This window comes from Camellia sinensis, chromosome 10 (genome assembly GCF_055761805.1).
Source record: "Camellia sinensis isolate YWXY chromosome 10, ASM5576180v1, whole genome shotgun sequence".
Taxonomy (NCBI): Eukaryota; Viridiplantae; Streptophyta; class Magnoliopsida; order Ericales; family Theaceae; genus Camellia; species Camellia sinensis.
This window is the reverse complement of record NC_138970.1, coordinates 21,855,518-21,871,514: the sequence shown is the minus strand read 5'-3', so window position 1 is coordinate 21,871,514 and position 15,997 is coordinate 21,855,518. Positions and strand designations below refer to the sequence as shown.

Sequence of the window (15,997 nt, the reverse complement as noted above, 5' to 3'; positions counted from 1 at the left end):
TAACTTTTTTTTTATTGTACCACTCTCAACTTATTGAAAAAGAAAAAAATCTAAAAAAGTTTATATGATAAGCTTGACAGCGACTAAGGGTGAGCAGCGGATATACTGATCCGTCAAAACCGACCGAACTGAACCAATCCGCCGCATTTTGGATTGATGCGTGATGACGAGCGGACGATTGCAGATTGATTTTTTCCAATCCGCCAATCTAGTGGACGGATGGTGGATTTGAGATTCTTTTGGCCGCAACCAAACCGCCAAACCGCAAGCACCCCTAGTAATTTATAAAATTTTATGTTTTCAGTTTGTTTAAATATTCTGTTTGTGTTTTCAATTAAAAAAGAGTTTAAATATTCTGTTAAAAAAAGTTTTCAACTTGAATATCTTTTTTGAATTGAAAAAAATAAACGTATTATTTATCTATATTTTTTGATTTTTAAATCTATCTCTAAAAATAATAAATAGAAAATATGATATATGTTGGTTGGTTTTGTTTTCAAAAACAGATATAGATATAACAATACAGAGACATACAATCTCTACTACTGCTCTGTTCATGGTTTTGGTGGTTTGAATTGATTTTATATTTTAAGAACCATAGATTGTAATACTTTATGTGGATGAGGCATGCAGTGATTGTGATATTCTAAAATTTAAAACTTTCTTGCTTTGGATGAGGCATGCAGTGATTGTAATATTTTTTTAAGTCATTGACTGTAATACTTTCTTATTCTTTTTTTGAGGAAGTGCACAAGTTGAATTATATTGAAAATTTATAAAATTTTAAACCGCCAAACCGATTCACATCCATCCGCCAAACCGCCAATCCGCTCAATCCACATCCGCCGGATTGGCGGACGGATGCGGATTGATTTTTTCCAATCCGCCAATCTGACAGACGGATGACGGATTGAAGGTTCCGTGGCCGTAACCGACCCGCGCCCACCTCTAACAGCGACACCTTGAGTACAACTTACAAGATCCAATAAAACGTCTTCAATGATTTTTCCAAATTTACTTTAATATCATTATAAACTGACCATCCTATCCTTGCCTAGATTGAGAGATTCACATGCATGGTGTTGAGTGAAATGACAAATTCAGCCATCATGTAGAAATTAATCAATTGGTTGGACCTCGCCACATCAAACTTAAGGTTTGAAATGATGTCTAACTTTGCACAATCCGACCAATTTATATTAGGGATGTCTATGGATTAAGTTTTAAGCAACAGTTACGTATGATTTTACTGTTTGGTATAAATAATTATAAGTTAAAAGTTGGTAATTAAAAATAAAAGATAAAAACATCTCTCTTCTAATTTCTAAATAACCAATTTTTTTTTTTTTTAGTTTATTTAAGCTAAATTTACAATAACTGTACCAAACAGTCTGATATATTCTCTCAAATTAATTTTTTCATAATTTAATATGCACCAAACACTCCCGAAATCCTATTTGATAAAGCAATCAAATATTTTCAATTAAGGATGTTGTTAATAAAATTTAAAATAATTATACAATTTTTATGACACTTTATTATTCAAATTATATAATTATTTTAAACTTCTAAACAATTGTCTTCAATCAAATGTATATTAGCATTAAATCTTTGAGCAAAATTATGCTATGATTAGATTTTGAATTTTTCTAGAGACAGAAAAATAAAATGATGATGGAATAAGTTTAAGTAAAAGAAGTTAGAAATTTCCTTCAATTGGTTAAGTTGGAAGAGAACAAAAAAAAAAAAAAAAAACTTTAAAAAGCATATTAGTTTTATTAAATAAATAAAAATGAGCGTCATCAAGCTATAAATTGACTTATATCTCTCAAAGTTGGCCTCTCACTTGAGCTCGCAAAATTTGGCTCAACTATGTTACAAAACAAATTTTATGGACCAACTTCACTGGAGCACTTCTTTTTTTAAAATTTTACTTATGTCCTTTCTTGCTTTAAAAATCTTGTACTCTGATAGTTCATGAACTTTTGCTTAGTTTTCACTCCAAGTTGATTTTAAAGCAAATTTTAATTATTATCATCCTCAACTTGGTCTTTTAAAATTAATTGCAATCACTACAGGGAAAGGGGGATTTGGTGGCTTTTTTTAACGACGTTTTTTTAAATGCCACTGTTATTAGTATTTAACGGCGTTTTATAAAACACCGCGTATTCTATTAAACAAAACGACACCGTTTTATAATGCAGTAACCACACGCGCCTCTTTTTTTTTTTCTTTTTTTTTTTTGAACAAGAACACGCGCCTCCGAAACCTTATTTTGAATCACAGCCTGTTCTCTCTCTCTCTCTCAACCCTTAATACATACGCACAGATCTCTCTCTCTCAACCCTTAATACATACGCACAGATCGCGCCATCGAAGATTCAGATCGATTCAGATCTAAGCTTCATCGCGAAGATTCAGATCGAAGCTCCATCGACGTGATTTCGAAGCTCCATCGCCTGCGATTTCGAAGCTCCATTGAAGCGATTTCGAAGATTCAGATCTACTTTGTTTCTGAACTGTAATCGGTACTCTCTCTCTCTCTGTCTCTGTCTCGCTCTATTTGTGGTCTTTGGGAAAAATGAAGAATTACTGTATTGGCATCAGGCACTAGTTATTTCATTACTTTTTTAAGAAGAAGAAACTATGGAGAATGAGATATTAATTCTATTTTTCTATTAGTCAATTCAATTTTGATGATATTACTCTCTGTTGGCAAATTTCCAGCTCACATTCTTTTGCATATGTTTAATGCTATATATCATATATATGAATCCCTTTTGTCTGTGATTGGAATCATCTGTCAAACGTGATCGCATCATCTGACTTCAATGATATGAGATTCAAAGCTTTGCAACAAATCAATGGTCAATTAACAAGAAATTATGTGTTTATGGAGTCTCTTCTGAGTTCATTTGTGATTAAATTGGAGTTTGGCGATGAGTATGATGCAATGGTGTTGAAACTTTTTCTAGTTTTTCATTTTTTTTATTAGATAGTTTTGTGTTTAGTTCCTCTGATTTTATTTTGTTGTCCTATTTTTTCATGATTTGATCTTTTGCTCTTGTTATTGATGCATCTATTATGGACAATCCCATTCAAGTGTCTTCAAGTCTAAAACATAAAATTTTATAATGACAAATGTTAACTAAATGCTTGTGAGATTTTTTTTATTTTTTATACCATTAGGTTACTTGGCAATATATTATTTGCTTTCATTAATGTCTAATTAATTATCTTTAAACAAGAGAATCAACTATGATTACTCCATACTATATCCATCATTGATCGATGCATGGGATTCTGAAAGCAGTCTGCTTAACTTTAATTGGTACCAAGGCTACCCCACCCCTTTGTTTATGAAAGAATTGGATCCAAAAAACCATATGAAAAAAAAAATAATCAAGCTAGTTATTGAAAAAATTTCAAAATAAATTCTCAAAACTCAACCAATCGTAACAAGGAATAAACCAAGTTCGGTTATTTGTATAAGCAAAAATAATGTTGGCTTCAACTCTCAACAAATGGTTAGGGAAGCATAAAATAAAATAAAGCCAATAAGTTGAAGCTGATGTACATCAAACAGTTCAAATACCATTATATATCTATTTCACAAAATCCATACACATATTTGTTAAAATTTTAAACAGCTACTAAATTTCACAAGTCCGACTCTAATATAATTTAATATTCAGCATTATTTAGCAAAAAACAACCCTCTCCATATATAAATTCAGAGTATTATTATTTTTACATATACTGGGTACTAGAAATTTACTGGAGAAGAGCTTCAGCTAGTTATGGTGATAAGAAATGCACCCGAGCAAGAGGATACTCCTTTCCAGCTATGAAAACACCAGTTTGTGACCACTTGATATCCTCCCAATCAAGATTCTCTTCCAACACCTGTTCAAATGAAAAAAAAAAAAAAGCGAATTCATAAAAAGGGAAATCAGTAAATTGAACAGTCTTTTGAAACAAAAACAAATTATTCTAGTCAATTCTCCTATGAAACAGTGACAAAGTGGATTATTCGATTAATTTTCCCGTTAGGCAGAAAGAACCTTGTCACTCAAAGATCTTTTACCAAGTAATCTCTATTATGTGAGGCTAAAATTGTAATATCATGTAAAATCCCTTTCTTTTCTATTTAATTTAACCAAATAGAACGAGTGAAAAACAATTTCCATTTCCTAAAGATACTTTTCATCACCCTACCTTTCCTTGCTAATATCCAGTGTACCAAAAGGAGCATTAGATTTGAAGTTAACGCTGTAGTTAGAATAGGAACCAGGGCTTGAGGCAGTTTACAAAAAGCCAAAAACTATCTACATTAAAGTTGGGGATAATAGTTGATTTCATTAGCAATCTGAAGAGATGGAGATTGCACAACACCCGACTCTAAAAAGATATGGAGATTGCAAGCTGCGATTGATGCAAAAGGTGCAATTCTATGACCATGATTACAAAACATATCGTCTTTTAAGAGGTCAAGAAGAAAAAAAACATTTCATAAATCTTAAATATTGGGTCAATTATTTCTCATAGTGACCAGCACTATGATTGTGATTGTGATTGTGATTCCTCAACTAATATGATTGTGATTGTGGTTATGATTGTGATTGTGATTGTGATTGTGAATGTGATTCCTCATTTGGTGGCTGCTCTTTGGTGTTTTTTGAATCATCATCAGAAGTATTCGAGCTTTGGTACACTTATTGGTTTGGGTAGTGGGTTTGAACTTCCCACATCCATGAGTTCCTGCCAAAATTATTCTATTATTGATGGATTTGAGAGAGCAATGTGTTTCTTGAATCTATCATAATCTATCAAGAGCATTGTAGAAACTTTTGGTTTCTTCATTAATATGCTTCATACTAGATATGCTTGATAGTACTAATTTAGATTGCACCTCCAGGATGCAATCATTAATGGTGCATGCAGCAAAAATAGCTTTACACCCGTCCAAGAATCTTCATTAGAGATACCTAGTCATCTTTGATGAAGCTCTTCTTGGATTGTCCAGTTTGGACAGTTCAGGAGAACAAGTCTGTATTGTAATTAGCAGTTCTACTGCTTATAGTCCATCTCGTAGAGATTTCGTGTAGCAACTCCTTGTGTTCTCCGAGTGCATACTAGACAAGGTGTAGCAGTACACGTAGTCTATGTCGTGTATTTGGAGAACCATGGGGAGATGCTGTCGAAATTTTGTTAGAGATGAACAGAGCGGTATGAACTGCTTTTTACAATATAGACCGTGCATTCCTGAATGGGAAAATAGGATGAACCAACATATTAGAGACCAGTTAGAGGTGAATGATGTCATGTCGCATGCATTATAAGGTACTTAATTGAGGTTAAGATTAATTAAAATGGAACCGTAATTTTGAACTTTGTTGATTTGGTAGTGACATTTGTAGTGTAAGACAGAGTCAGATGGATAAAAGTTGGATAAATCAACATAAGTTGCACCCGAAATACATACAAGGGGTTAAGGAATTTATTAAATTTGCATGCGAAAATAAGCCGTTGTTGAATGAAGTCACATGCCCATGTAAACGGTGTCGTAATGTCAAATTGGTAGAGAAAGGCCTGTTAGGGGAACATTTAATGATCAACGGGTTTCTTCCAAGTTACGCCAGTTGGATTTTTCATGGGGAGAATTTGTCATCGCCTGTGCCACACAATGTGAATGTTAGGCAAACTGATTTGAACGATGGTGATGAAACTTATGAAATACTATACGAAGGATTTGGACTTCCTCCACCAAGCTTTATTCACGAGGCAACAAGTTCTAGTATTAAACAAGGTCCAGATGAGAAAACCAAAAAATTCTTCAATTTATTGAAAGAGGCCGAAAGAGAGTTGTATCCTGAGTTTCAGAAGTTTTCAACGCTCTCATTTATTGTCCGGTTATTGCACATCAAGTGCCTTAGTGGATGGAGTGAAAAGTCTTTCACGATGTTGCTCGAGCTTTTGAAGGATTCGTTCCCAAAGGGTGAAACTTTGCCAAAGTCATTTTATGCAACTAGGAAACTTCTTAGGGACTTGGGCCTCGATTATCATAAGGTACATGCATGCCCAAGGGATTGTTCACTATATTGGAAGGAAACAGCTGGTATGGATGATTGCATAGTGTGTCATATGCCTAGATACAAACAGTTTGAGGGGGAGGAGAATGATGTTAAGAAGAAGCAACAAAGAATTCCGCATAAGATTGTTAGAAACTTTCCATTGATTCCAAGGCTTCAAAGATTGTTTATGTCATCCAAAACACCTTCTTTAATGAGATGGCATGCAGAGGGCCAAATTGATGACGGTAAAATGAGACATCCCGCTGACTCCCTAGTTTGGAAAATTTTTGATAATTTGTATCCCAAGTTTGCGAGTGAGCCTCGTAATGTCAAACTGGGTTTAGCAGCGGATGGATTCAATCCATTCAAGGCAATGAATGTCTCTTATAGCAATTGGCCAGTTATTATAATGCCATACAATTTGCCACCATGGTTGTGCATGAAGCAGCCTCATATGATGATGACATTGCTCATCGATGGTCCTTTTTCACCTGGAAATAATATTGACGTCTACTTACGCCTTGTAGTGGATGAATTGAAAGAACTGTGGGAAAACAGTGTTGACACGTATGATGCAGAAACTAATCAGATGTTTCGAATGCATGCTGTGTTATTGTGGACTAAAAATGATTTTCCTGCCTATGCAATTTTGTCTGGATGGAGCATGAAAGGCGCTTTAGCTTGTCCTTGTTGTAATACACATACTCGTTCTCGATATTTGAAGAACGGAAGGAAATTATGTTACATGGGGCATCGTCGCTGGTTGAATAGGGGTCACAAATTTCGGAAAGCTAGTGCGTCTTTTGATGGCACTCGTGAATTCGAACCATGTCCAACTTAGTTATCAGGGCCTAATGTGCTACAACAACTAGGCCCTAAGTTCAAATTGAATTCTAAGCATCAACAATCTAGCAAACGTAATAGAAAGGGGAAAGAAAAGGAGGAAAATGAGGACTCGGGTCATAATTGGAAGAAGAAGAGTATTTTCTTTGAGCTATCATATTGGGAGCATAATTTGATTCGCCATAATCTTGATGTGATGCACATTGAAAAGAACGTGTGTGATAATGTATTGTGGACGATATTAAATGTTGATGGGAAAGGGAAGGACAATTTAAATACTCGTCGAGATCTGCAAGATATAGGAATTCGGAAGGCACTACATCCTCAGAAAAGGGTTGGGAACAAGTATTATTTGCCTCCTGCATGTTTTGCCATGAACAATAGAGAGAAAAGTCTATTCTGCACACTTCTAAAGAATATCAAAGTTCCAGATGGTTACGCATCCAATATTTCTCATCGGGTTAACCTTAAACAGCGTAGTATATCTGGACTGAAAAGTCATGATAATCATATACTCATGCAACAAATACTTCCAATAGCAGTGAGAAATTTGTTACCGAAGAAAGTGGTTGAACCATTAATTGAGTTAAGCAATTTCTTCAGGCAGTTGTGTTTCAAAACCCTAGAGGTGGATAGTCTAAATTGTCTTCAGTCCCAAATCGCTCTTACACTTTGCCATCTTGAGAGAATTTTTCCTCCATCATTTTTCGATATAATGGAGCACTTACCCATTCACCTAGCAGAGGAAGCGAAGATTGCCGGTCCAGTGCAATATCGATGGATGCACTTTATAGAAAGGTGTGTAATTCTACTCCAATGTCCATTTTGTATAGATTTGATTGTTTATACTAGGAAGTCATGTATGCATCTTTTTGTTTATAGGTACCTTATGACGCTTAAATCATACATGCGTAATCGAAGTCATCCTGAAGGTTCAATTGCACAGGGATACTTGGTCGAAGAATGTATGACATTTTGCTCAAGGTACTTGCATGATGTTGAGTCGAAATTGCATCGATCGTTAAGGAATTGCGATGTTAGTGACAATCCTGAGATATTAATAGGGCAGCCTTTAGGAAAAAGAAAAAGGTTTGTTCTTGATAACACAACTAGGAATGGCAATGGGGCGGGGCGGGGCCGGGGATTGCACTCTCCGTCCCCGATCCCCGGTGGTAAAAATTTTCCCGTCCCCGGCCCCGATCCCCAACGGGGAGCTTATCACGTCCCCACCCCCGCCCCCAACGGGGATCGGGTTTCCCTGACCCCAAAAACTCCCCGGTTAAAAAAAAAAAAAAAAAAAACAATATAGATATCCAACAATAACAACAGATCCAACAACACCACCAAATCATATATGTTCTTCATCATCCTCATGATCATGATCATCATCAATAACAACAACAACAACACACCCAGATTTAAAATATATATTCAAGAGCTCAAATGTAAAAAATAAAAAATCTAAAACATTCAGAGAGAGAGAGAGAGATGTCAAGAACAAGCACCCTATTTGCGGCAGAGAAAGGGGTTCTCGATCGGTATGAACGACACATCGAGAGGAAGAGGTTCTCGATCGGCATGAACGACATGATCGACAGGAAGAGGTTCTCTATCGGCGGTCAAACTGAGGCCGAACAGAGCTGCCGTGGCCATTCTTAGGGCTATGGTTGTGGGGGTTCTGCGAGGAAGAGCCTCTGACGAGGGGGTTCTGCGAAGAGAGAGAGGAGCTTCCGAAGAGAATGAGTAAGGTTGCTGCCGACGAGGGGAGAGAAGCTGCCGACGAGGGGGTTCTGCAAAGAGAGAGAGGAGCCGCCGTGAGTGATGGTGAAGAAGAGAGAGACAGTAGATCTACATGACTGAATGAGAGAGAGAGTAGATGGAGATCAAAAAAGTATATAGATAGGGATATATAATATAGGGATGACTCATCGGGATATATAATATATATATCATTCGGGGGGACAAATGAGGCGGGGCTCAAGGCCGAGGCCGGGGCCGGGGCCGGGCCGGGACTGAAACATGTATCCCCGTCCCCAGCCAGAATATCATCGGGGATTTTTTTTTTATCACCATCTCCGGCCCGTCGGGGGTATTTTTCGGAGAATAACCGTTATATTCGGGATCGGGGGGTCGGGTCCCCATCGGGCCGGTTTTAGATTGCCATCCCTAAACACAACATGCGTACAAGCTCATCGGTATATGTTATTTAACATTGCTGCAGTTGTCCCATATCAAGAGTAAGATAGATGCAACCTTTGTCTCATTGTGAATGTATTTATACCAACTATAATTATCGTGCATTTTACAAGTAGTTTAATTGTGTAGGGAACATCGTGAATTTATTAAGCGGTCACATCGTCGTCTCAGAGATTATGATGTGGATCGTCGTCACAATGATGAGTTTCCCAAATGGTTCAATTCTCATGTAAGTGCATGTTAAGCACAAGTCTTCTATATTTTTGCAATCCATGTGCTTCTATATTTTTGAAATTGTTAATTGATGTTTAATATTAATAACTTTCTTTTAAAAATAGGATGCCGAGTTATTAGCTACTGAAAATGTAGCGTTATCAGAAGAGATTAAAATTTTGGCTTTGGGACCCAGCCAAAAGGCCACCAGATTTAATGGGTATATAATTAATGGTACTAGGTATCATACTAAGAGTTGTGAGTTGAGAAGAAAGACTCAGAATAGTGGGGTTATGGTGAAGGCAAAGACTTCTAGCTATGCAAGTGCAAAAGACATTAATTCAGTGGAAGGTGATGTAGCGTACTATGGATATGTGACAGATATTATTGAATTGTATTACTCACACGACCATAGATACATGTTATTCATGTGCAACTGGATTGATAACAATAAGGGACTCAAGCAAGATGATTTTGGTTTTACACTTGTTAATTTCAATCACTTGTTATATGCGAAGAAACAAGACAGTGATGAGTCATTCATCCTAGCATCTCAAGCACAACAAGTCTTTTATGTTAATGATTCTGTTGATGAAGATTGGAATGTTGTACTCAAGATGAAACCTAGAGACTTGTATGAGGTGTGTGGAGAACAACCAACTATTGATGAAGGACTACATCACAACAAAGTGGAAGGATTTGGTGATCAAGAGTTAGATGTAGCTTCCTTCACTTGTGAGGAGGACATGGATTGGGTTAGGCAAGGTATTGATGAAACAACTGTTGATGAAACTATTGGACCTCTTGAAGCATCGACAGAGGCACAATTTGAAAATGACGAAGAACTGATATGATATTGTAATTGGTCGCATATTCACTTTTACATTTGTGTTTTCTGTATGGATATTCATATTAATAAAATCTTTGCTTTTGTACCTTTGTACCTTTCTCTAAATGGCCATTTTTACCTTTCATGTACTCTTATTTTGTTTTGAATGCAGTAGATATTTATAGATTATCATGTCCTTACTCTTGTGTTTGTAGTTTTTTTATAGATATTATCTATGAGTTCTAGCTCCGACCATTCTTCTAGTGAAAGTGAGCGATCAAGCTCTAGTAGTTCTAGTTCAGATGAGACTCAGACCACACTCAAGATGAAAGTCATACCCGATCCACCAACATCATGGCATCCACCAGGAAGTCTTCCTACCACATCACGTAGCGGTAGTACATCACATAGCTCTGTTTCAGCTGGTATGTATCAACTTTGCTTGATATTTTCTTATGGTGTTTTTGAGTTAGATTTGTAGTCCTATCTATCATACATAATGCATGGTTATTTTTTAAAAAATTGAGTTTGGATAATTAAAAGCATAATGTGTGGTATAGAAGCAAGGATAGCAGAATTTTAACACCCCATGGTATGATTTGCACATTATGACTTCATCTTCACAAACAAATACTATTGTTTTGTAGGTCCTAGCTCAAGTCAAGCTACACAAAAGCAGACAAGGGGTCCCACATATGTGCATGGTCAATGGGGTACTAGTGAAGATGGCATTTTAAAAGTTGTTCCAAATGAGTTGAATCAAGTAGTTGAAGGACACACATCCCCTGTTTCACATTTGGGCGTTTTGGCACGAGATGGGAGTCTTGCACCACTCACTTTTACGATTTGGCATTATGTTCCAAAACAAAACAAAGATAACATATGGAGGGAGATAAAGGTATATATGGATATTTAATATGAAATAAGTTACAATTGTATTCCATATGAAATGCATATTACAAGTGTAGTTGACATTGCATATTACAAGTGTCTATAATTGTAATGCAGGCTCATACGGATGCAGATGAATCTATGAAGAGAACAATAATGGATTCATTTGGAAAGAAATGGAGAGATTGGAAAAGTCGAGTGAAAACAATGGGATACAAACCCGTCAAGAATGATGCAGAAAGATTGGCTCATCGACCAGATAGAGTACATGAGGATCAGTGGTGGGCTTTGGTCTACTATTAGGGCACTTAGAGTGCATCAGTAAAATTTTATTTATGTGAAAAAATGTTTATATATGATAATTTTTTATAACATCTTAAATAAATTTCATATTTGACAGAAATCAAGCAAGAAGAATAGAAAAATCCGGAAGAAGAAGACATTACATCATAGAGCAGGCCGAAAGCCTTTCTCAGTAGTTCGACTGGAGGTATAAATTTCAGTTGACTTGTCATCATCATCCCTATTGCTTCATTTTCCAAGCACCTGCATCAGTTATGCATATATGTACTGAAAGGAGCTGCATAACGTGTGTGTGTGTGTGTATTATGATTATAATAATAAGGAGCTGCATCATTGTGCTTGCAAATTATGATTATAATAATATGGGTATTGTAACTGTTGGTGATGGAGATACTTGGGTAACATCAAAAAGTTCCTCTAGTTTTGGGTCTTTTTTGGATGGTCATTTGGTACATTACCAAGCTTTATTAGAATCAATAGAGTGGGCTTTGCCAATTCATCTTGGACAATCAAGAACTATCTTGGAATGTCTCTTTGTGGCACCTTTGATATCTTCAATTTCTTGGAGTAAAAAATAGGAGATGAGTTGTTGTGATCGCTCGGGGTTAGGGTTAGGGTTAGAGGGTTGGCGAGTGAGTGAACGGAGCTTAATGGAAGTTGAGGAAATGGTGAGAGATGGGGAGAATCTATATGCGGTGAGGATTGAAGGTGAGAATAACAACGATATTGTCACGACCCAAACCCGCCCCTGTAGGTTTAGCATCGTAACCGGCTAGTAATCCATGGATTACCAAAGGCCTCTGAATACATTAACAAATAGTAAGGGGCTGCGGAAGCAATATATAATATAAACAGGGTCCAATGAGCTGTGATGACGTACATGGAACAGAACATTTCAAAACTTATTTATATACATAACATGCCAGTCAAAACGTACCAATATCTAAAAAGTGTACATCCAAGGTCTAACTTTACAACATATTTACAAGACCAGCATGAACACAAAATAGCCATAAGACTCGACTTCAAGCGGAACCTCCTCGGGAGGCGCAAGGGTTGGCTGACAAAAACGAAGGCATAGGCCGTCAACTCTGGGCCTGGTCACCAGCTTGCTCACCTACATACATAGTATAAATGGTGAGCTAAAGCCCAATAAATAATAACAGAATAAAGGAGTTTAATGAATGATGTCCATCACAGAGTTAGAAATCAGATTCATATACTTATTCAAAATCATTTCCATATTCAGGTTGTAACATAATCATACGTGGTACATCCAATAGCGTTTACAAATCTGATGACCCATAAAGGGACCTGATGACCCATAAAAGGGACTTGATGACTCATGTGCACAGAGACGTTCTGATGACCCATAAAGGGACGCATATCATGTAGTGCTAAGGATGCCACGGTTAACTTTCAGAATCTTGGACAATCATTCATTCGTTTCCAACATATCATAGCGTTTTAAAGAACCAATCATTTTGTATCATAGTATTCTGAAAATACATAACATTAAACACAACTTTACAAAGTTACTACTCACAGATGATTGATAGCTCTAAATAGATGGTAAGGCGGCACTCCACTTGTTTTGAGGTGCGTGACCTACATGAACACACATACAACATAGACACTTGAACATCCATTCGAATAACGCACAACTTGTTTCGTTTGTTCTTAATGTGTTTCTAACCTTTAATTCTCATTAAGGAGTCTTAAACATGGCTTAGGATTGCCTAGGATGAAATGAGGATGCAAAAGAATGCCTTAGAAACATTTTCAGAAATTTCAGAAAAACAGGGTCCCGCTCGAGCGTGGGTTTCCCCGCTCGAGCGGACATGCAACAAAGGGCTCCGCTCGAGCGTCAACTCCCCCGCTCGAGCGGACTGTAAAAATGCTGGATAGGTGAAATTCACGCTCGACGGGCGCTTGATGCCCGCTCGAGCATGAGACACATGCCGCCGCTTGAGCGTCCATTTCCCCGCTCGAGTAGACTGTAATGCAATGCAAGATGCTGGGAGCTCGAATTCCCCGCTCGAGCGCAACTTCCCCCGCTCGAGCGGGAGCCCAAAATCTGGAATTCCCAGATTTGAGTTCCAATCTCAAAACCAAGTTTTAATGCATAAATTTTGATCCTCTTGAGCTAATTTTCTGGAAAACACTTCAAAACCCATAATATTACATGTTTCAAAGATCAATTTGAGAAATCAAAGCCCAAGGGTGGTTTAATTAAATCCAATTTCAAACCAATTTTCAAGAACATGATCTCAAATGAACATGCATGAACTTAAATCAATTCAAAGCTTTAAATACAAGTTCAAATGAGTCTAATCTTCCAAAAACAAGTTGAATTCATGGTCCTTACATTAACATGAACATGCATGTGGGAATTTATGAACAACAACCTCCAAAAACGAGAGATATGCACATGCATGCATGGAATGAGCTCTAAATCAACACTTTTGAACCAATTGTAATCTCAACTCTTCAGCTTAGCATGAAACATGCAAGAATTAACTTGAATTCATCAATAAAAGGTTGAATCTCCTACCTTAAGTCTTGAATTATAGGCAAGGAAGCTTAATCTTGCAATTCACTCTCTAATTCCCTTAATCTCCAAGCCAAAATGAGATGAAATCAACTCTCTCTCTTGTCTCTCTCTCTCTAGTCGGCTAGGACAATGAATATGGCTGAGGAAATGTTTTGTTCAAGTGTTGTACAATGTAAACAAAGCTTCAATATATGTTGGCTAAGTGGCCTACTCAATGGCCTAATGGTAAATAAATTAAACTCTTGCCAATTAGCTTAATTTAATCTAGTTTAATCATACCAAATCACTTTTCAGATAATTACACCATAAAATCACATTAATTCTAATTAACATAGAACATCAATCAATTTCAGATTCGGCCGCCGATAAGGCCTTTAATTCGCAGTTTAAAGCATAAAAACATAAATAGATAAGCAAACAGGCAACAGATGGAAATATACAAACAACGCTCAGCATAGGCAAATTAATTCCGGATTTCTCCTAAATTACTATTAGGCATAATTAGTCATGACTTAACGTTAATCGGGGGTCGGGGTTATTACAGATATGGTCTTAAATTGGAGAGGAATTCCGTTGGTGAGAGTTTCTTGTTGAAGGTAAACAACAGGAGGTCTTATATTCAAGTCCGTACTTTGCTCGATATATGAGACTAGCTGTTAATCACACATATCCGGAGTTTTACCCGGAGTCTTACCAAAGTGGGATCAGGGGTGAATATATTAAGAAAACCAATTAGCAGCACATAAGAGAGGAAAATTTTCCATCTATATATATTCATTATGTGAATATTGTAAAATGTTGACTGCATTGTATATAAGACATTGATGAACTAATACATGGTTCTGTTACTATTTATTTGCTTCAAAACACACTTTGTTCTCTTCATTTTCTGAATCCTACTTTTAGCCTTTAGATCAACTGTCAGACTTGGCCACCTTAATATGTTGGATTAGGAAAATACTATCGCTGTGACAAGATTATGCTCTGGCATGTCAACAGATTAGCCATGTCAGACCCCTTTTAAGTATTGTTAATAGCTTATCTGAATCTTTTTAATCTATGATGAACCGTCCTATGTTTAGCCATGTCAACAGACTAGCCATGTCTTTGATATGTTCTCTACATTTGATCTTGAAGTTATTAATGTTACATAACTAAAACTGAAACTTATTGTTGTTGTCAACTATATCTGTCTATATGGGCTAAAAAGAACAATGGGGTTCCTGCTATATGAATATATCTGTCTATATGAACCGTCCCAAGTGTATCTGCCTATATCTGTCTATATAGACAGATATATGAATCGTCTATATGAATATATCTGTCTATATCTGTCTATATGAACCGTCCCAAGTGTTTAGTGTTCAATGAGTTAATTTGCTTAGTTGTTTATTTTATTTACTTAACTTGTTTACATATTTAATTTCTTAATTATTTAATTTTCTTATTTATCTTAAGATTTTGGTTGTCTTTCATTTAAAAGAGACAAAAAAGAACAATGAGGTTCCTGCTAGTCGGTCACAGGTGTGGATGGCCGTATACATGAAAGATGGGACGTCAAATAGTGATTCAGTTAATGAGGTTATGGTATGTGATATTACTTTATCTTTGGACTTTTAATATGATTTATATTTATATTGGAGGCTAATTATTGAATTCAAACTTGCAGACTCAAATGAATGAGTTAACAGAGCACATGGAGGGATCTTCTACTAACCCTGCAGCATTACAGGAGCAAATCTTCACACAAGTTATGGGCCCAGAGCGACCTGGCCGTGTTCGGACGTTTGGATTGGGACCGTCACCCACGGATGTTTTTGGAGGTGGATATAGGCGGTTACAAGAGCAGAATCGTCTCTTCCAAACTCAAGTTCAGGAGCAACTTCAACGGTATCAAATGCAGTTCAAGTCGAAGATGAATGAAGTAATGGAGAAACAAATTCAGGCTATACGCACAGATTTTCGGTCACGAATTTAGTTTTTGGAATCTCAATTACAAGCTGCAGGCGTGCCCATTGATCCAGTTGTTGCACCATCAAACCCATTACATAGGCAGCAGGTATTTTAATTATTTTTACTAGTTATTACTTTAAA

The 15,997-nt window shown here is 36.6% G+C and overlaps 1 protein-coding gene across 1 annotated transcript; it reads left to right on the top strand.

Annotated features, from left to right (window-relative positions):
* The first annotated feature begins 4,377 nt into the window (after nucleotides 1-4,377).
* On the top strand, nucleotides 4,378-10,180 carry LOC114297704 (uncharacterized). Its single transcript, XM_082889857.1, has 8 exons — nucleotides 4,378-4,443; nucleotides 4,556-4,709; nucleotides 5,585-6,219; nucleotides 6,382-6,681; nucleotides 6,916-7,715; nucleotides 7,800-8,006; nucleotides 9,243-9,342; nucleotides 9,452-10,180. Exons 1-8 carry the CDS (start codon nucleotides 4,378-4,380, stop codon nucleotides 10,178-10,180), a joined length of 2,991 nt encoding a protein of 996 aa, XP_082745983.1.
* The last annotated feature ends 5,817 nt before the right edge of the window (nucleotides 10,181-15,997 follow it).